The following is a 22,805-nucleotide window of genomic DNA, read 5'->3' as shown; positions in this document are numbered from 1 at the left end:
GACAAAATGCCTGTATGCCCACCCACCTGGGGACCAGGGCAACAGATGCTCACAGGTGGAAAGTCCCGGTAAAATGGTGGATTGGAGTGACTGGGAGTGCAGAAACACTGACCTTTATAGTTGGCTTGAGATCATTAGCCTTGCTGTACCAGAGATGTCTCTAGGAGAGCTTAAGGGACTAAATTTGGAAAAGATTATCTATTTTAAAGCATTTTCAGATACCTTTACTAAAATATTATTTATGGAATATATCATGTTAATTGAAATGCTTTATTGTAAATATTCCACGAGAGACTTATATTAAGTTGTTTAATTTGTAGAAGAATACCAAAATGTCGGTGTTGTGGGTTTTTTTTTAATGACTCACAACAGATTAAGTAACAGCAACAAGTGGCCACACTGTTAGAGTAATTTTTTGTAACCTTTAGATGTTGAGCTATGAGAATATGAAAATCCCATTGCGCTTTTAGGAGGGAATTCTAGCATGAATTTAATGAGAGGTGTGTTGCTCCAAGGCAAAGTCTTCTTTGTTATCTGATTTCTATAAAGCTGTGTCATTATAAATATGCTAAGATTAAATAAATAGGCTTGTCATCTTCCCTCTGAGATCTCTGTCGCTGAAAAAAACCCAGCTAGCAGTGGTTTGGGGGTTTTGGTGGGGGTTTTTTTGCTGCTTCTTGTTTTTCTATCCCTTTTCTCTGTAAAATTTTAAGCTTTATATTTGGAACATCGTGGCAATGTACTTATAAAGAGGGAAGGAAAAATAAAAATAGAAAGATGTGTAGGAAAGAAAACTTCGTAATTCTTACAAAACTTGAAACTGCAGTTAATGGTGAAGAGAAAGAGAAACAGCACAGAGATAATTGTTTGAATCCTGAAGAATTCCACGTAGTTTGATTTTGAAAAATGAACTGAGGTTTTTTTTTTTTAAAACACAAATTACATCCTCATCTGAAAAATATGCCTTGGCAACTTTTACTTGATTTTTTTTTTTTTGTCCTTTTAGCTCCACTTCTAATCTAAGTTTTATACCACTAACTGTATTTCACAATTTGAAGCTATCCCTGAAGATAGAAAATCCTTTGCAAAAACGTACACTGCACGTTATAATCTCTTTCAGCCTGAAATACAGCAGAATAAAATGCACTTTTATTGCAGAAGTCCTTTCTGCCAGAGAGATCCATGCAGGAGTGCTCACAAAAGCCAGCTGTGGCTGTTGCTCATATAAATCCTGGGAAGGGGAGTTTTCAGCCAGCACAGAAGCGAAGGGGCACTTAATTACACGGTTAGATTTGATAACTTCTTCTAGAGAAGTGAATTCCTCAGGTTCGTTCGCTGAAGGGCTCCAAGTACTGACCGAGCATGAAAATAGCCTGAAATATTTGTTCTGAGAGATGTACATGTCCCCTAATTACTCTTGGGGTTGCTCCAAAGTGAGATTACTAGAACCCTTTTCATTCTCAATTTTGCTGATGAACAAGATGGGCTTCTTTCTTTGGCTTGAAGCATCAAGCCATCACCTGCTTTTAGGATTAACAGAGAAAAAAGAATTTTCAACACTATATGTTTTTCATCAGTGTGACGATGCTGAAAATGGATGCTCAGGCTATGGGTATGGGATGGCCGCATGGGCTAGGGGGAGGCTAATGACTGCATTGCTGTTGTGAAACCAGGAATACGTGTTTCCACTTCTTGCTGGCAAGAGGCAAATTTATCATGCATTCCTCATTCCAAAGGAACAAAAAATTGTAATGAAAAATGTGATAGTTAAATGGGGAAAAGAAGTCTTGTACCCCCAGTTTTTATTCTTTCACAGTTTCAGAAGTTTTGTCTTGGCTCCTCAGGCAAAAGGGAAAGGGAAGGTTCGTACCTGAAAGGACAGTGAAGACAGCAGCAAAGGCATTTAACTTGAGCCCATCTATCACACTGCTTGAATGAAAGAGCTCGAGGCACATAAGGCTGAATCCGACGACTAACAGCATGATGTATAACACCTCGGATACTACTGATAGCCACAGGACACCTGCAACGCACAAGAGCAGCAACTGGTCACTGATTCGGTAAGTACTTTCAAGAGGTAAAGCTGATAAAAATTAATTAGGAAATCAGGAATATCTAGGAGTAATTGGGTTATCAGAAAGTTTAAATTTAGCAAACCACCACCCAAACTCTGAAAAATAGAAAAAGTGGTGAATGATGATTTGAATAATGGCAGGGTGGTAAATATATTGCAGAAAGAACAAGCTGTTGCCTAAGATCCTGGCTTGGCTAAAGGACCTCTTTGGGTATATCTTGAACCTCTTGGCTCCTGTGAGCCAAAACGTGGGACACCAGAATCCATTTTCTGTCCCCGTGTCATGGTTCAGATGAGCAGAATCTAGCACTCATGCAGTGATATTACCTTACAGTGTATGGGCAGGTGGGAGATGAACAGGCTTGGATACCTCTCAGTCCAGGTTTTAAAACGCTTGTCACAACATAGTGTTGAGGCCTGTTATTAGAAACTCTCTTTCCCAGAAACTGGTGTCCTGCAGAATGACTGTTCTGACCCAGCATGTTTGGATCCACTGCACAGATCTCTGCCCCTGCGACTGTCTACAAAACCTGCCAGGATACCTGTGGGGTGGAGCCAGTTATTTATAACATACTCAGCCGAAGAGCTGCAGATACAAAATTTGGGCTGCCTTCTGTTTTCTCAACCCTTAGGTACAACCCCTCGGGTGACGGGCAGAGCTGATGCGCCCTGTTGGACCCGCGCATTCCGCAGGACTTTGTGTCATCTGCAGGTGAGTGGTTCTGGCAGCATTTGGTGGTGGCCGGATGAGACTGCTTCATCCGCTGTAGATATTACATTTGGAAATTTCAGCACAAACCTTTTAGCAGGATCCGCTGAGTCTTTTAAAGACACCAACCCATAGGGTAAATTTGCGAGGATGGTAACTTATGATAATATTGAGTCCCTGCCAGATTTCCAGTTGCTGTTTCAGCAGGAGAATCTGCTAGAATTCTTCAGTACATTTGCTAACCTGATTGCTAGAGAATTCACCTGGAAACAACGAGCAGTGATGGAAAATTTCAGCCTAAGCAGTTGAAACATGGGAAGTTAAGCATCTGAAGACAATGGCTTCTATTAGAAAACGTTATCTGTAACCATAGAGACTGCTACAGGCTTCGCTTGCATTAATACGTTCTCTCCTCACTGTAAGAACATATATGTGATAATGCCTATAATTGAGCTTATCAAACCAGCTATGCAGCCTCACTTTTATCAAATACTTGAGTGTCCTCTTAGTGACCAGGATGATTGCATTTTTTCTGGGAACTTGTCTTTTTATAATTGCAACTAATTAATATGTGCTATTAGTTGTTGGTACCGTATCTGACCTTTTGAGTTATTAAACAATACTGCAGAGACAGTAATAAATAAACCTTTTAATTCCTCAGTGACTTCATGTGTAATATTGCATCTATCAACAGCAAACAGCTGTTTATCTCACTCCTATTAGTCAACTAGGTATCAGGGCAACTGGCACACTCTCCCAAAAAGAAATACGTGTGAGAGACAGCAAGCGTGTTGTTCTGCGATACAGCAGGATTAAGAAGGGATTTTGCCTCACTTTCTCACAAACAGAACTTTCTATGACAAGAGAATGATGAAATGGTGTGAGTTGAAGAGAGTTAGATTATGTAAACCTGACTTATAAATTGAGGCAGCAGAGAGGCCTAACTAACGAGCTCTAATTCATAAATGTTTCATCCCAAACTTGAAAGAGTAATACATGACGTATCTGCCCTGATGTTTATTGCCCTGTTTCGACTCTTGAGGATACTCGCTGCTGGGCAGTGCCACAGCAGTGACTACAGCTCAAGACTGTGGTGGGGCTCTGCTCTCTGCTTCCTTGGGTGAGCACCTGGCTGAAGGGTCAGGCTCAGAGAGCTGCAGTTAATGGGGTGACATCAGGCTGGTGACGAGTCACTTGTGGCGTTCCTCAGGGCTCCCTTGTAGTTTGACTGTTTTCATCAATGACCTGGACACAGGAGTTGAGCGCACGTTAAGAAAGTTTGCTGATGATAATAAATTAGGAGGAGATGTTGAGTCCCTTGAGAGCAGAGAGGCCTTAGAGAGAGATCTCGGTAGATTTGAGTGCTGGGAAATCACCAACACTATGAAGTTTAGCAAGGACAAATGCTGGATTCTGCTCCTGGGACAGTGTAATCCTGGATGTACAATCCAATTCCTGGATTGGGGGAAAACAGGCTAGAGTGCAACGCTGCAGAAAGGGATCTGGAGTTTGGTTGATGGCTTGGGGGTTCAGTTGATGTACATCAGCTGTGTACAGGTCTTCTCTATTGCCCAGCTGTGAAAGAGTGCTTGAAGCTGGATGCTGTAGACGCAAGTGTAGTGTCCTTGAGAAATAATAGGAAGCTGAAGAGATGCACATATGTCTCTATGGGATGGCCCACGTCCAGAAGGCAAGTGAGGGGATGCTGCTAGAAGCAGCCTTGTGCACATTCAGAGCAACAGGAGGGCTCTGGGACATGAGGGTGGAGGACACAAGGGGCTCAGTTGGTGTTCTTTATCCTGATGGTGAAGGAGAAAGGAACAGGTGGAAGGAACGCTGACTATGTGGCTGGTGTCACAGGGAGTGCCTTGTCTTCTCTAACCACAGGGCCCTCTTTGAGGAACGAGGACTGCTGAGAGGAATGGGATTCCACCTGGTCAAATGGGACAGAGGTGGTTTTGCCAAGAGGATAATCTTGCAAGGAGATCTTCAAACCTGATATGCTGGAGAAGGCTTGTCGTAATTTGAAGAGCTGCAAGGGCATGGTGGACTGTGAGGAAGTGTCAGGGGGCTGGAGCATGTGGAGTACAAGGTAAGGCAGAGAGAGCTTCACCTTTTCATCCTGTAGAAAAGAAGGCAAAGGTCTTGCTGTCTACAGCTACCTAATGGAAGGATATAGAGGACAGAACTAGGCTCTTAGAGCTGAACAGGGGTAGGATAAGAGAAAATGTGCAACATCAGAGATTCCAGACTGAGCTAAGCAAAAAAGTAGTCAAACACTGGAAGAGGGACCCAGTGAGGCTGTGGGATCTCTGTCCTTGGAGACGTTCAAATCTCCACTGGACATGGCCCTGAGCAGCTGGATCTAATGGATATGCTTTCAGCAGGGTCTTGGAACTAAAGGCTCCGGAGGCCCCTTCTACCCTAAATCATCCTATGATTTTTTAATTGCACAGTTGCTGGGTCTAATGTGCTGGGGGAACAACTGGAGGGAGGAGGTTAGCTGGGGCAGGGGTAGCTGGAGTAAAAGCAAAGTTGAACTATGGCTGTGATGAACAGCTCAATGAAACACGAGTTTTGCTGCTCTGTGAAACCTTTTTCCAATGAGACACAAAGGCTGGGTGAGTTTCCCATGGAAGGCATAAGCAGTTCTTTCTTCTTTTTCAAGCCTATCTGGAAGGGAACTCTATGTCTAATTCTCGTGTCTTATTTCATGGCGTACACTGACTGTCTGCTCTGTGCCTTTTGAAAATGCATTTAATGTGTGTGAAATTGTCCCACATGCAGTGTTTGCATAGTTCTGAGTATGTCCTGTCCTGCCTGCTTTGATTTTGAATTTCATCTGAAATAACAACCAGAAAATGCAAGCTGTATCTGGATTTTGCATCTTCCTGTGGCTTTCAGAAGCAGAACAGTTGATTCAGGTTATTAATTCAGGAGACAGTGTCTTTCTGTCCTGTGCTGATGGTGAAGTGATCTCCCACTGTTCTTCTCTCGACATGAGATTCATGAGGCAGTCGCTTGGCATCACTTACTTCCACTTACAATCTCTTACAGCCTCCTTCTGCAAAGAAGAGAGCTCCTTCTCTTCAGCAGACCTCAGTCATCCCAGGTGACAGGGAAGAAGCTCTCCAGAGGGCTTTTCTCTTTGTCTGTCTTTTCTGCTGTCACCTTTTCTGTCTCTCGTATTTCCCACCAGCCTGTGTCCTCTGCTCCAGGGATTTGTCTGGCCTAACTCAGCTTTTGTGAAAAAATCTTTCCTTCAGAAGAGTCAGCACCTGATTCATTTGGAGACTCCTACATGGCTGGCTTGTATCTGAGGGTCTGTGTTCATATAAATCACCTGCTTCCTCTCATTTTTTGGTCTTTGTCCTGTTTATGCTTTTTCCTTGCCGCTTCATCAAACCGAGTGTTAGGTGTGCGGAGAAAGTGCTGTAGGTTTGTGTACAGAGCTCAGCTGGGATGCGCCTGTTATGCCGAGGACGTTCCTTGTTAATTCAGAAAGATTTTGGGTTCTCACCCGCTTTCTCCTTACTATGGGCAGCATTTGTTGGATGATGTGTCATCCTTCCTCGCCTTGTAGGAAATAATGCTGCGACATCATGGCAGCAATGCGAGACCTCTTAGGAGAGTCTTTTAATTTAAAATAAAATTAAATCAAAACTGATCTCACTTACACTCCTGTGCACACATTCTCACTAGCACAAGTATGTGCAAGGAGTCCATCCAGCGTGCAAGCACCAAGATGCATGTATTCAGTCAATCTTTCCAGGATTCCCTGAAATAATACAGAGGATGCCAGCTGTTGAGTCCTTCTCATGTCTTCTGGGCTTTTCGTAGGTCAGCAAAGATGTGCTAGGTTTGCATGTTCCTTTCTGTCCCGGCTGGGAGGTGACCGTGATCTGTCTTGCTGTTCTGTCACGTCTGTATTACACATCATGATTTACCTGGTGTTCTGTATCTCCCAACCTGGTGTCTGAGAAGCTGCAGGTAGATGGGCACTAGGATCCTCATGACCCACTGATCTCAGTACCATCAACACCTGATATTCCAATACACCTTATCCTGCCATTTTTTACTCTGGTGCTTCTACACCAACCAGTCTATCACATCCTCGATGGTGTTGCCGACAGTGATAGAGTTACTTTTGTGTACTGTGGGCCACTTTGGGTCTTTGCTCCTGCCCCACAGATATTATACTGTATGTCGCAGGTGGGATTGTTCTGCAGATGAACACCACAGACTGTGAAGCTCTTCCTGGTAAAGGGGTCACCATCTTCAGGACAACCTCCTTGTGAAGCGAAAGCACTGGAAGTACTGGGCTGAGCTGCTCACCTGGAACTTGAGATGGCAAAGCTGGGACTCACATATGTCAACTGACACCATAGGACTTCTACCTCAAAAGGAATCATATCATCTTCATATCATCTGATCTCAAGACAGATTGCACTCTATATGATTACGAGCTTTGCCTAAAATGTGAAAACATAGCCCTGCTGAAAGCACATTTTTCATCTGTGTTTCTGTTGTGGTACAGAGATTCTGATTTCTCAAGGAGATCAATAAATTAGCTGGGACATAACTGAACTTCTTCACATCTCTGAGCTACTGTTATTTCCTGAACAAGGTTCATGGTGAGAAGCATCAGTGCCACCTCCTCATGGACTTAGCCACTGAATGAGTGTTGTTACATGCCAAGGAAATTCATTTTCCGGAACGCCAAGCAAAGTGAATGTACTCTCCATAGTGACTGAAAAGATAACTGTTACCCACCTGGTCGCTGAAATCTTGGGAACTCAAGTACATCATGAACCAGCTGACAAGATCGGTTCCTTCATTGCTGTCAGGCAGTGGAGGGCAGCATCAACATTTTGAAAGATTTATAGATACTGAGTGCAGTTCTGCAAACCTGGTGATCACGTTAAGTGCATCTGCCAGAGCCAGCATGGTGACAAAGGGATGCTGCAGACAATTCTGAATGAATGAACCAAACTGAATATTTTCCTGACAGTGAGGTAAAGAAACTTTACCTCACCCTGTAATGAGTCTCAGGGCTCAAAAGTTCTTCACAAACTTGAATTTATTTCAAGTCAGCTCTGATCACCGGGAAGGCACTGTAAATGAACATGCTACTACCTCTCACCAAGGAGCACTCGGAGTTGGGAGTCTCCAATGCTGCCTTTCCTTTGAAATGGGAATTCTGAAAAAGTAATAGAAATCCTGCTTAGAAGAACTCAAGGCATTGTACCACATTTCAGTGAATTCCTGATTCAGGAATCCAAAGAACAGTGTGACTAGTGACTTCCAGGAGTTTTGAGCCGATTTTGACTGTTTGGTATCTAAGTTAAGAAGTATAAATGTGAAACTGGGGTAACTGCTGTTGTTGTCAGAGGTTGTGCTGTTGGTATGTATCTGGCCTTTTTCCTTCGGAGTAAGAAAAACTGAGGACCATTCACAATACCCTGAGCGAAAATACATATCAAAGCATCAAGCATGCTTTGTTCAAATCCATTGCAATTTCCTGGCACAAAAAAAAGCAGCAGTTGCTGACTCCAACTTTTCTATGAGAGAGCTTCTGACCTCAAGGATGTCAAGAAATTACTGACACGCTCTTCTGTGCTCTTTCCCCACAACATGGAAAGATGATTCTTAGTTGTCTTCTGCTGCATTATTAAAGCCATTCGCAGATTCATTAAGAATTTGGACTGAAATACCAAGAACTTGGATACCATCTGAAAGAGATTATGTGCAGGATGATAAAGAAGCATTTGCTGCTGTTTCTGGAACCATAATTTCAATTACTGTTGTGCTTCTGAGATTAATACAGCCAACAAACCAGTTCTAGAGAGTTGAAATACACATCTATACCTCCTATCGCCTACATTCACATGCTGCCATGGAGTTTTATGTTAAATATGTATGACTGTAAACTTGTCAGCAAATCGGAAAAGTTTATTTTTGGTGCCAGCTCAGTATGCCAACAGTTTCTGATGCCAGATTGTGAGGTCCTATCTCCAGATGAAATAATGATATTGAAATCCCCTTCTGGCTACTTCTCTGGGCTGGTCAGGTCATGAAAATGACTGTCAAAGATCCAATATTAGTACGTGTTCTCAAGGCAACACTGAAGAGGTGGCCAACAGAGAAATTGCTGTTAGAGTTCAAAGCATTTTTAATCCATAAACATGAGCTGTTTGCTTGTAAAGGGTCTCTTCTGGGAAAATCATATTGCTATTCCTGAAGGAGAATGCTGAGTCATGTTAACTATGTTATATGCAGCATAGGCAGGAGTTGTGTGCATGAAAATGTTAGTCATGCATTTTGGCTAGTGGCTTGGAAATTATGCCAGCATAAAAACGCCCATAAATTAATGTATTACCTGCCAAGCTATGTGCCACTGCCTGCTGAAAGCCCCAGTGTTCCCTGAGCAACGCCCAAGAAGCAATAGTCCAGAGTCCGTATTGATTTCTGAGGTCCCTTTCAGACAGAAAATTAGCTTCCTAATTGGGGTAAGCTCATATTTAGAATGCCTCAGTGGGATTTCATCCTCCTTAGAAACACCTACTGCCTCAGTCTCTGCTCCCTGCTGAAGATGCTCTGTGGTTACTGCCCACCAGCCCTTCTCATAGCAGACCTGCCCTCTTGGCTGAGCAGTTCGAGGATCTGACCAAAGCAGCCTCATTTGACCTGTCACACTGTGCCATGCTCTCCTCGAGCAAGCAATCAGACCGGACAATGGTGCAGACAGCCAAAGAGATCTTGAAAAGGTTTATACTTGTCACGTTCCTCATAACTCAGTGTTGCACATCTGCTCCAATAGTGAGAGGAGTCTGAGCTATGATGAGACATCATCTCAAGTCACTCCTCTGTCAATTCAACCTTAGAAATTCTGATACAAGCAGGTGGAGGCTTTGGGGCTTGTTTGTTGGTTTTTTTACATCACACTTTATGATATAACAAAAAACCTTTATGTGCTAGAAAACAGTGGAGCTGAGCACTGTGTGGTCCTTAATAACTATTGAGGTTATCAGACCTGATTGAGATGAAATCCAGAGCACTGCACCCAAAGGACAAGCTGAGTCCAAAGGACCCAAAGGACATTGCTGAGCTGCTGAAAGAGACACCAGTGTCCAAGCAATGCTCTCCCAGAGAGCGTGCATCCTTCTCACCTCCTCATTGACCCTGCTGCTAGCCCCAGACACTGATGCTGTTACTTGAGGAAGACAGTGCTCCTGTTAGCCCATGGTTCACCGTCATTGTCCCCGAGATCCCTGAACTGCTGAACAACACAGGGAAACCACAAGAGGCTGTGACAGCCGACTAGACAGGTGTCATCCAACGTAGCAGGAAAAGAACCATGTATGAGGGAAAAACTGGGCTTTGGGTGGTGTGAATTTTCATGGAGAAAGCCATGGTGCAGGTCTTGTTCCTTCTTTGGGCAAAAATATTTCACTGGTTTTCTTGCTCTCCATGCATGCTGCGGCAGCCAGGGAGATGGGGGAGTTGTCACCCTTGTTACCAGCAACAAAAAGTTATGGGCACTTGTCTTTGACAGCCTCAGGTCTGTATGTCCTGCTTTATGAACATAATAGTTGCACTGGAGATGGCGGGGAGAGCACCTGTGTGCTCGATGGGAACGGATCCTTCCCCTTCATTTGTTTTTTGATGATGAAACTCTAAGTCCTCTCTGTAAGTTACTGTGCTAGAGCTAGATGATGTGTGAGGGACCCAGAACGTATCTTCTTAGTGGCTGAAAGACTGGGGGCAGGCCCTTGTCACCCTTCCTGGGAAGGGGAGAAGCTTGCTGTGGAAAGAGTGACCCTAATGGTCCTCTTGCACTTCCCTATTCATTATTGAGACTTAGTTCTCAGCAAGTTGATGATCATCCATAGCCTGTGGCACCCACAATGGTCTGCCACGTCAGGGAAAATCTAGTTATTTCGTTAATACTCAATTCTACAGTTGAAAGTGTGATGCTGAGAGCACACTGGCAGCTGCAAAACACATAATAGATGCTGGTGTTTATAGTGAGTGCTCCCTAGACCTAATGGGTGTTCGGTTTTCTTGCGCTACTGATTTTTAAGATATTCTGTTTACTTATGTAGAATGGCATTTTCTCTGCGTTTTTTTGGTCCTGTCTGCTTTGTTCCTCCTGGTCTATATTTGCTGTCCTTATGTTTCTTGACTCTGGCTGTTGTTGCTCTGCTTTTCCAGACCTACCCGCTATGTTGGAACTGACACCTGGGTCTTACTTTAATCTCTCCACATTCAGTGCAAGAGAGGAGAGAGGGGGAAAATACACAAATGGGTACACATTGAGAAATGTTGTGTATCTTGTTTGGGAAAAGCATTAAAGTAAGCTTGAAAGGGCCATGTAAATCTCATGCTTTCTCTTCCGGTTGCATTCTGATGGTTTTAGTCATTTGCTCATCTCTGCTGCTCCAATAGTGGGAATTACAAGCCAGAAATATTGGAGTGATCAATAAAAAATGGTGAAGGGAGTAAACATTGAGCATGCTGTTGTGGCTGGCGGAGGGACTCCGCTCTGAGCAGTCAGCCCATCTGTTGGTTAATGCAGACTCATAATATCAGACCATCTGCCTGCTCCTCTTCTGCTGCAGTGTAAAAAAAACTGGGAGAAGTAGACCACAAAGCTATGAGAGACGTTCCTCCAAAACAAAGTAAGTTTCATGATCCTAAAAGCCATCAGAGATACCTAAAACTATCTGTTGTCGTAAAACATCTTAGTCAAGATAGATAAAGAGCCAGCACCCAGACAAGAGATTGCAGTTTGCCAAACATGAGAGACCAAACAAGAGAGAAAAACACAATCACCAGAAGCTGTTCAGCTGAGAGAAGAAATGCCAGCTGCCTTGGTTCTGTCTAGCTCTAGTTCTTCATTGGTCTCTATTTTGAAAGGTGAGGTGGAGCTGTGAGCTAAATAAAATGATTCTCTTCTACATGCTGATGTATTTTCTATGACTTTTTATGGTTCTGACATTGAGTTTGGTTCTGAATTTAGTCCTGTGTTGGGCACTGAGCAGGCTGTGGAATATCTTTGTGCCTATATAATTTTTTTCCTAGCGCGAAAACAGTAGAGTAATATAGTGGAAAAGACCATGAAAAACACTCTAAAGCAGGACTATCCCCTGTGTCTTAATAAATATATTTGGGCTAAATGGAGCTGCAGGGCAGGGGCTGTGATGTGCTTCCATCCTCGGCACTGGGCTGAGAAATGAATTACATTCAGACCCTGTGGCATTCCCACAGCAGAGACTCTGTCCTCCATGCCTTTGGCATCACCAGCATGAAAAGCAAGCCTATTGCTTCCTTTTAGGAATTTAGCTTGAATTCTGCTATTAAGCATGGCTTCATCTTTGTATATCCAATTAGTTTGTAATAATAACTTCAATGATTCATAATAGATGTATAAGAAAACACAGATAAAATGTTAGTAAGACTTTTTTTTTTCCTGCATTCTTAATCATAACTCTCCTAATACAAGTGCACTGGTACTTGTCTGTGTGGGTATGTATATACCCTGTTGCAGATCTATTAAGAATAATGTAAGCAGAATACAAAATCTTCAAGAAGACAATGGGGACTATTTTGGAAAGCATACAATGCTTGTGGGAGAGACAGTTACATTTCTTTTCACTGGATGCAGGTCTCTAAGTGGTCTTTTTAGAAGATCTATCCTCTCTTTTTCTTCTGAGGAACAGCTACCCAGTACACAAAACCTGGCTGTTATGAGTTTCATTTATCCCTTTTCCAGCCTGAAATCTGTTCTGTGTTGCCCTTCTCATAAAAAAGGATTCCTTATTTTTGACCATAACTGTCAAAACCTCCTTGCTATCTCTTTAAATTTTCTCATAACTTTTTTGAGCTGGGGCTGGCAGGGGAGGGATGAGAGGTACACACAGAGTGCTGCGGGTGGGTACATCATGAATACATGTGGTGGCATGGTGACTTTTCTGTTTTGTTCCTGATTTCCTACAATGATCCTAATATTTCTTTTCATCTTTTCTTAATCTCTGCAGAGCAGTGAATTAATGTTTTCATAGAAGTGTCTGTCATCACTCCAAGAACTTTATCCTGAGGGGTAAAAGCTAATTCAGAACCCATTGCTATATACGTAAAGGTAGGATTACTCTTCGTGTTCACCACTTTGCGTTTATCAAGGCTGAATATTATCTGCTGTTTTCACTGACTCCGTGACTGAGAAAGAAAGATTTGTGTATAGTTTAGATGCCTGTAATATATCTAGTATCTTTAAAGTTTTCACACTCCATTTGTCCTTTTAGCTGAACGTGTTAATTTCTGTTTCATCAGCTCTTGTTTTTCTTACCTTCTCTTCTTCACAACTTTTTTTAAACTTTTGTTGCTTCTGCAAGGATGCTGAATTTGTCTATGTTAGCGACAGCTACAAGGTATTTCTTACTAACATTTTGAACCAAGTTCGCCATACCACTCAGGAATAAGTCAAGATTTATAAGTTTCCCCAGTGAATTTCTCCATGCTCATAAAGTTTGTCCAAATTTTAATCTCTACATTATACCAAGTGTGACATTTTCTCAGTTAATGCATGGGGTTTTGAAATCTGCTCCTACTGTTTTGCTTTCTGTCCTTATATCTTCTCTGATACCGAGTTTAACCCTGCTGCTGTAAACCACCCCAACGGGTGATCACTAATATAATTCGGTATTTTTTATCTGAGTGTGGAATCCATCCATAGAGATTGTCTTGCTTATTAATGACATTACCTTGTTTTTCTGATTCAGCTTTAGTACACGACATCTGCTTTGTCTTTCAGTGTAATCAGTACCAAGACGTTATTGTCCCACTAATTATCTTTCTCCCATCAAATTTCTGGTACACCTATTATGTCAGTATCCATTAAAATCAGGCATTTAGTTTCTCTTCTCATTAATTGCTGTTGTAGTGCTGGCTTAGAAGCATGTATAGGTTTGGCTGAGCTTTCTCTTTTTGCGTGCTGTGTTTAGGTGAGACTTTATTTCTTTATTTGCTGTTTGCCATGTGCCATCTTAGTTTTGCCAGCTACTTTTTAGACAATAGAGCATTTTTATTGCTTCATCTCTACAGGATGCATGATCATGAGCTGTGTAGAGGACAAGCAGAAGGCATCTCCTACCTCTGCCAGTACAGCCTCTGATTTAAAAAGTCCCCTGTAACATTTTGGACCGTTAAGTGCTCACTAGCAGTGAGCATTTTTCTTCTGCAAGGCTTTGCCTTGCCTCAACCTCCATGGTCTCTAAAAAGTCTTATTTTATGCATGTGTCTTTCCCTATAAATAAGTAGAAAGCAATGCAATATAAGCAGTTGCTTATCACCTGCTGCTTTGCCATTCATTGTGGGTATTATTCTGTAGGTATCACAGCTGAACCAAGTGAGGTCCTACAGAGCATTAGAGTAACTTAGATCAGACTGTACCATAGCTGTAAGGAGTTTGTCCTGTGAATCCTGTCCTAAGCTGGTGTGCCCAACTCTAAATTTTGAGCCAGAGCCGACCTTTGAGCCTGTTCCTGAAGCAACTTCCCAACAGGATTCCTCTGCCCAGAGCACTTTATTGCATACGTGCTGCAGGCACTGCAGGTGTTTGGAAAGTGCCTGGGTCACAGCCCCCGTGAACACCATCCTGAAAACTCTTGGGGGCACCACATTTCCTGCAAGCCCTAGCTCTTCCCCAGCAAAGTTCTTCCAGCAAAAATGCTGCTTCCAACTGGTTTCCACTGTATATATCTCAGCCTCCCCTTACATGAGGAGTTTAGCTGGTCATGACTCCTCATCCTCTGGCTCTCTGTGGTGCTGTAGTTAACAGCTGACGTTTATGCATTTATAGAAGAATGCGAGAGTTCAAATCCCCACACAGTTCTAGGCAGGGGAGGAACAGACCTCTGTGTGTGTGTGTGTGTATATATATATATATAATGCTGTGGTGTTATGCTAGTCAGTGAAGTCATTTATCAGATCATTTGATGGGACATATTGCTACCTTTTGCTTTCCACTGTGGTGCCACGTTTTCCAGACATAACATCTGGCCTTGGTTTCTTCCTTTTAAATGTATTCTCCAGGGGCTCTTGGAATTCCTCTTGGGCCCAGATTTGAAGCAATGGAGAAGGGGAGCTAGAAGGTGCGCCCAAAAGGTACGATGAAAGGAGGAGGGTGGTGGAGTGTGTCCCAGTCAGAGTGTTCTGGATGGGCACTGCATCAGGGAGACCAACAGAAAGTTGATTTAGCAAGGTTTTCAACAGCCCAAGGGGAGAGGAAAGGCTGCAAGCTGCGTTCAAAAATGGACCAAGTAGCTGAAAACTGAGTGTACTTCTCAGTGTAATGCACAAGTGTCCCTCACTAAACAGGTTACCCTTTTCTTCTTTGGACACCAAAATACTCAGCAGGAATAAAACTTGGATTAAGTTTTGTGAAGATCCCAGGAGCAATTCAGAACTGAAAGATCAGGCCTAGCCTAATGTAGCAGTTTCCTTCCAACTCCTTTTGGAAATACTTGCTATCTTGCTACTCGCATCCGTAATGAAAATTAGAAAATAGCACACATCATGGGAGCCAACAACATCTGCTTTGTGAGAGCCCATTAAAAGTCCTGGCCGACATAACCAGCTATTGCCCTAGCATCCTTTATTGCTAGCGAATGGGAGCTGTCATAAGAAATATTTGTGGACACAGAAAATGTGTTTTTTTTCCTAGTTATTATCTACCATCACCAAGCTGATTTTGTTAAGCAGATTTGGCACTAACAATCAGCAATAGCTAATAAATTCATGTTAGGCTTACAAGGTTCTGACAGATTGTTGGCAGCTGCCTTAAACACGGGGAAGAGCTCTCCTAGTGTGGGTTGGAAATGCTTATTTATACCATACTGTGGGTCTGTTTGCCCCAAATTTTGCTGCCTCCTTTTAGTAGATGTCATCGGTGCAATATATGCAAAGGGTATAATAACTGATCAGAAATAGAGTATCCAGCTACACTAGAGATCAGAACAAATGGATTACAGATAGGAAGCTCAAGCATAAGCTATTACATTATTACAGTAAGAATAGAAAACGTTTTCTTTTATCAATGCAAGATTTGTGGTAAGGATGTAGCTAGGCCTCACCAAAGATGTTTTTATTTTGCTGTGAATGTTTCGGTGATTAGCTTTCCTATACTAAGAAGGGTTTAAATATCATGCAGAGGTTTTGTACTGACTTGCTGTTAATTGGTGAGGGACTCTAGAAGAGACTGGCTACACAACTAGACTAAGTTTGTTTTTAGGTGTCCTTTTAGCATGCCTTAAAAGTGGAAGCTGATGTGCTCAGGAATAGGCACTGGCTTCAACAGCCTGTATTTAGCTTGGAAGTTGGTTAGACAGAAGTCGTCTTTGCATCAGGGAAAATCAACTGAAAAGAAAACTTTAGAAAGCCTGAGTGCTGAGTTGCAGTAGCTGCATGGAAGCTTTTTAGATATTCAAAACCTTGAACAACTGCATTTTAGTGTTAAGTGATGCTAAGAATGTGTGCGGCAACTGAATGAGCTGAAGTCTCATTGCGCAGATAAATGTAGTCCAAAAATTCCAGTTACACAATGTACTGTGAAAATTGCAACATATTTGTATAACTGAGCTCCACATTTTATATTCAATGTATTTTATCATATCTCATTTACTTGGAAGAAGAATCAAGATTCTGTCCCAGAACTGGGAGTAACTGGGTAGCTGACAAGCCTATGACCACTAAAGCCAATGCTGAGTGAGGGGATGAAGAAATTAAAGGAGTAGGAAGTTCTTTTTAACTGGGAAGGAGAAGAAAAGAGATCAGGAGTTGAATTCTGCTGTGAAAGTAAGTTGAGCATCATTGACACGCAATTTTCTCTGCATATGTGATGAAAGTATCTTTGCACAGTACAAGATTGATGGTGAAAATTTCAGATTAACTATGTTGCGGTGTCCAACTTGATCTACAGTTGTTTATCAGTCAGCTGGTCAGCACTTTCCATCTCTGACTGAGTGTTCCCCTCTCTGCCGACACGCCTTACAACTCCAGGGCAAGACATCAGATATAGGTCTAAGTTTCTTTATACCACTATATCAAAAGAGCCTTCTTTCCTCAAAAAGGAAAAATAGAATAGTCTAGAAATACACACTGACATCATGTAGCAACTCTAAAATTCAATTATAAAAAATTGCTGACAGTGTTTCACACAACTAAAAGAAATAGTTAAGTAAAGCACTAATGCTGTTTTGGGAAGTGTGTGGGTGATGCAACCAAGCATTATGCACCATAATGAACTTGCAGAGAAAATGGATAAAGCCCAAAACCATCCCATTGCCTCTTTAACAGACACATCAGGCTTCTTTTGAGTCTGTCTCCTGAAGGTGTCATGCAGTGTCCACTAGCCCTTGCACTGGGAAAGGCAGTGAGCTACCATTCCCCAGGCTGCCCTTTCAGTTCCTCTTACACCTGTATCAGTGTCCCTCATCTCTCCTCTTACATGTCTCTCCTTCGGGCTGAAGAGTCTTAGTCTCATCCTTGTACAGCACCTTCCAGAACTGGGATTATCCTTGCTGCTGTTCTGTGAGCTGGACTAAAAAGGACAAAATACCACACTATGTTTCATATAAAGGCGAAGCTTTCAAATGTATACAGTCCTCATGCAACAGGGTACTCTCTGCTCTGTTCTCAAGTCCTTTCCTAATGCTTTCTAACAGATTAGTTTGTTTTTTGACCGCCGCTGAGTATTGACCTAGTGCTTTCATAAGAACGGTTATACCCCAAGGTCCCATTTGTGTGTGTAAATTCAGCTCAGAGCCCATTAGTGGCAGTAATCCCAGGATTGTTCTTCCTTTACGTGCATAATTTATTTAGGTTTACTTACAATGAATTTCACAGAGACTGTCTCTGTTACTCTTTCTCTCACTGAAATACCCCACCGCTTTATTAATGGTAATTGCCCTTCTCTTTCAATTTGTCCGGCTGACCAGCAATTCAGACAAACTAAGAACAATGGTTCCTTACGCCACTTACTGCCTCTCTGTCAGACCTGATGAAGGTACCGTATGCCCCAAAGGTTTTGTAATTGTCTCAAGTGATCTAACAAAATATACTGCTGCTTCACACAAACATGAATTTTCATCATCCAAGCCCATTATGAGCGTGAAGGACACTGCGGGGCTCGTGCCCCTCTTCAGCTGTGGGCAGAGTGCTCTGCTGCCAGCTGGGAGCAGGACGGGCTCAGCTGCCCTGTTTGTTAATTGAACTCTGCCCATTCTTTTCCAGAGAAATACTATTTTGAAACGTGGCTTAAATTGCTCTTGAGAATTTACAACTCCAATACCAGGGTAAAGAAGAGCTTTGCAGCCTGCCTCTTTCTGTGCACTTGAATATATATATTTTTTTTTCCGAGGGCAAATCAAGCAAACAAGCATTTACAGCATTCCCTCTCACAAAGAGCCGTTTGGTACTGTGACTGCAGTTTTCTGACCACAAATGTCCTCTTGGCCTGAGGAAACCATATTGCATGTCCTTCCTTACTAGGGGAAGAAGGGAAGTGTCTGTATTAAAATATAAATCTTTATTTTCTTGGAAAAAAAAATCAGCTGAATGAAGAGAAAATGCATCAGAGAGATGACAGATCTGCATAAACCGAGTAAACAGCTCTCTTAAACCCTTGGCATTTGTTCCACCTGGTTGTACGTAATCTGGATGACATGTAGGTCCTTGCGTGCTTAGGTAGTAATGTTTCCCCTGGCACTAAAGTATGACTAGAAACAATACTGATGCAATTTGTAAAATGGGAAGAAACCTTGACTATATTGTCTTACCTTTTTCAGAAGCCGGGGCAAGGTCAATAAAACTTCGACATTTTTCACCTTTAAAAGAAAAGGATTATTTTAGGAGACATAAGTTGATTGGTTTTGCTCTACCTCCTCTTTCTGACTGGTGTTTCTGCCGTCGCTCCCACCTGATACTCCACAGGACCAGTAGGTTTTCCCACACAGAGAGCAGATGTTTACCCGTGCCTCCAGCCTGGACCAAAGCCGCTATGCTCACAAGGCTGGGCTCTCCCTTAGGATTACAGCCCCTTGATCAGGAGTATGAAATACAGTTAGTGAAGAACAAAGTTCTCTCTGATGGCTGGGTCCCTGTTGGGTCAGTGCTGCTCCTTCCCAAGGCTAGGAATAGTGTCGCACTCCAGATGGAGTAGCATTGGGAGGGCACAGGCCTGTTTCACCTGCGCTTTTGCCCTCCTTCTTCTCATTGTCAGGACAACCCCACCAGGGTCTGACTGAACCCCCCAGTGCCATGGGCACAGATGTCTCAAGAGGTACATATGACACATGTGACTGGGACAGAGAACACCTGAAGCACAAAGCAAGCTAAGCAATTGCATAGAATTTCTAAAAAATTGCTTAAAAAGCAGGCAAATGCCTTGCCACGACCATCACTCAGCCCTGTGCCACTCCCTCTGCTTTGTGGCTGCTGCACCCCTTTATCGTTGTAAATTAAATTTTCTCTCTCTACGACTCCACCTCTATTTTTGCAGATATTCTTGAGAAGCCTATTGCTTCTCAGCAGGAAATGGATCTTACAGGTAGATGTATTGACCTTTCTTTTTTCTTTTTACTTTGTCAGGCAATCAAAGAGGTTGTAAAATAATCCCTCTGCTCTAGGTGCATCCATACACCAAGTGTTGTCTTTCCTTCACTGTGATATGTTCCAAGGTGACCAGTAGCCCGCCTGCCTCGAGGAATCAGAGCATGCCTGCCAGAGGTAATGGCCAAGAATCCATTTTACTCTGTAAGACTTCAATTGTTGCAAAGACAGCGTCAGGAGGAGATTTTTTTTTATTAGTTTTGCTCAATTTTAATTGCACAGTTAAAAGACTTATTTAGGAAATGTGAGCCATTAAAAAAAGAATAAACAGTGAAATGCTGTAGTGATGTTGAAGTCGGTGTCTAATTTTTTCTGAGTTTTAATGAATTATATGTACAAACCAATATAAAATGTTAATCTTTCTGGTGTCTTTGTTGGCAGGATTGAGATAAACGTAACTATTCAAATGATAGCTGTGCTGAAACAACAATCTATTATTATTATAATCCTATTATTACCACATTTATTTATTTTTTGCGGTTTTAAACCTATGCTAAAAGCATTGTGTACATAGTCTGTAGTCTGTTTGTCTCCGTGTATGTTGCTATAAAAGGTTCACTTGACATTGAAATGAACATTTCAGTATCTCCATGGCATAGGGAGGGACTTCTACCCTGTGAATCAAGGCATTGTCAAGAGGACAGTCAAGAAAAGGAACGGACACTTGACTGATCGAGCACCATCTCTGTTTCAAAAGAGGTAGGTAGGGCAGTCCATATCTGAGCAGAAGGAACGTCAGATGAGTAAGTTATTAAGTTTTGGGACAGACAGACTGAAAGATACCTGGTGGATCACAGAAATCACAGCATGCCAGAGCTGTTGTGTTGATGGGGCCCTGCAGGTCTCTTGTCCAGCCTCCTGTCCAGAGCAGGACTATCGCTAACACCTGATCAGGTCAGCTGTGACTTTGCCCAGCCAGCTCATGGAATACTTCAAGGATAATGATACCCATTCTTCAGTGATTCCAAGGATGGTCTGGTTGCACCACCCTTCTGGAGAAGTGTCTCCTTATGCCCAACCTGAACTTCTCTAGCTGCTCTGTCCTCTTTGTAGTCATCCTTCTTCTATTTGTAGGGACATGAACAAGCCCAGCTCTCTCAGCTTCTTTTCACACATGGTATACTTTAGGCCCCTGATCAAGAAATCCAGAAAAACAGGCGGACTATAAAAGGTACTGTGCTGCATGTAGGCATCATTCTCATCCAGAGCCTCTGAGTTTTAGGGCAGGAGGTGCGTCAGGAATGCGTTGACATAAAATCAAGAGAATATAAGGAGAGTGACCTTAAATTTGGCCTTGATATAAGCAGATTAAGCAGGATTTTTCATTCTAGCCATATGGATTTGTGGTTTGGGTTTGGTCTTGTGGGTTGTTTTTTTTTTTGTTTGTTTGTTTGTTTGTTTTTTTTCCCAGACATAAGCTATTACTTTTATCACAGTTTTATTTTAACCTGACTTCAAGCAATCTGGCTAGCACAGAGTCATCTCTCACCTGTGGTTGCAGTGAATCTGAAGTTGTATTACTGGAAACCTTTAAGAAATACCTGACTCTAGTGTGTTACCCCAAGACAGCCAAAGAGGAACAGCATTGACTGCTACAGAAACTGCACAGGCTGTTCTGGGAGCTGGAGATACACGGTGCCTTTCAGATATCTGACAAGGTATGAAGTCTTTCTGACTCGTGTGGGTACTGAGGAAGCTGATGGTACCATAGTGTTTGGCTGCAGGCGCCTTGTCTGCGGGCAGGGTACGGAGAGTGGGATCACAGGCTATTTGGAGGAATGTGCATCCTCATCCTCCCTCAAGTCAGCTTGCCCAGAACATCATCTCTCCTAGGAGAGCTGGCTGTGGCTGAGGCCTCCAATTTAAATAATATGGACTGAAAATGGTGGAGCGTCCAGGAAAAGTCCTTTTGGGGCCACAGTGCAAAGAATGACTGTAGACTAGAGACAGAGAAAAGCCTAGAAGGAGGTCGTTTCACTTCCACTGGCTGATACCTGTGCCTGGCTTACCACTAAAGGTTGTGGTAGGAACCGCAACTGCAACTTCCTGATGAGGAACACTTCCCTTCGTTGCTCCTGTTCCTGGAGCGCTGGAAACCCCTCCTCCATTTTCAATGGTAACCACTGGTGGTATTTATAGACCACATTCATACTTCAACACGCAGACATGCATCTCGCTGAGAACTGAAGATGTCAGCAGCGCTTTCACTGTTCCTCTTAGGATTTATTCTAAGTTATTTTTGGCTATCTTGTATAACTGATCTCTTAAGCCCTCTTAAGTTTAATTTTAGACTTGGCAGAGTTTATCCTGCTGTGCTGCCCTTTTCCAGATGCATCTTCTCCTCATAACCAGGCTCCTGGTGAGTCTTTAGAGAATACAGGAAAGGCTGTTTAGAGATGCAACAAGAACAGCATCTAGGATCCATCCCCCTGGTAGTTCTGCCTTCACACTGTTGTGGCAGCGATTCTGACAGAGAAGAAAGCCAAGGAATGATCTCTCCTGCACATAACTCGCATAGAAAGAAGAGGTGTGACCTAGCTTGAGTGCTCTCCACTTCCATGCAAGAGCAACGGCCGTGTATAGTACATGTGAAGCTCTCTGGAGCTCAACAGTGTCAGGGAGCTGCTGGAGGCTTGAGAGACCATCTAAACATCAATGAGAGCAAAGCACTTGGTACCAGCTTCTTCTATGGCTTCCCAAGAGTGAGGTAGAAACATCATCTATCCAAGCGCTTGCCAAATGCATTCCCTCATAAACAGACTGGCACTGCTGGGCTCCCAAGAAGGAGGCATGGGTCATAGGGGCCTGTAGGTCTGGGTACCAGCAACTGGAAAGCCCAAAATTTGTGTGTGTTTTTGCCTAGTTAATCTTAACTAATTAATCTAATCCTGCATGTTTGTGCATTTGTAATTCACTAGGGAACTTCAAACTGAACCAGCCAGTGAGTGGGAGGAGACACATCTGTAAAGACCCAAGGTATGAGCTGGTGCCTGGGTAAGAGCCTTGAAGTTTTGGTATGGATAATAGACTTAGAGCCCGTGACAATATCTGAGGGACCGTTAGTGTGATGTGCTTGTGCATCTACAGAGAGAAAAGGTGTGCATGTTTCACTAGCGATGTGCCAGCCTGCTCAGCCAGAGAGCAGAACGAGGAGCGAGCCAGCCGATGGGAGCGATGGTGGTGTTTCTGTGGGTGCTGGAAAAGGCACAGCTCTCTCTGGGTTAGGCTGTGTGGCCAGCCAAGTTAGTGTCATGCATGCTTGCACATGTGTGTGTGCGTGCATGTGCACGCACCTGCATCTTGTATATGTGCCCAGCCCGAACTGGGAAGGACATCAGCAGCAAAAAGGCAAGG

At 43.0% G+C, this 22,805-nt stretch overlaps 1 protein-coding gene across 2 annotated transcripts in view; it reads right to left on the bottom strand.

Moving 5' to 3' along the window:
- The window catches only part of GSG1L (GSG1 like), a 66,249-nt gene that overhangs the window by 30,334 nt on the left and 13,110 nt on the right, over positions 1 to 22,805 (bottom strand). The window contains exons 2-3 of one of the 2 annotated variants that reach the window (XM_074597840.1): positions 18,620 to 18,667; positions 1,871 to 2,023 (exon numbers count right to left, since the gene is read on the bottom strand). In XM_074597840.1, coding sequence (XP_074453941.1) covers positions 1,871 to 2,023; positions 18,620 to 18,667 — 201 coding nt within the window. The remainder of the gene's footprint in view (positions 1 to 1,870; positions 2,024 to 18,619; positions 18,668 to 22,805) is intronic. The other variant, XM_074597841.1, reaches the window with a different exon arrangement.

The sequence above is a fragment of the Larus michahellis genome, chromosome 8 (assembly GCF_964199755.1).
Source record: "Larus michahellis chromosome 8, bLarMic1.1, whole genome shotgun sequence".
In the NCBI taxonomy this organism is placed as follows: Eukaryota; Metazoa; Chordata; class Aves; order Charadriiformes; family Laridae; genus Larus; species Larus michahellis.
This window is presented reverse-complemented; position numbering and strand designations above follow the sequence as displayed.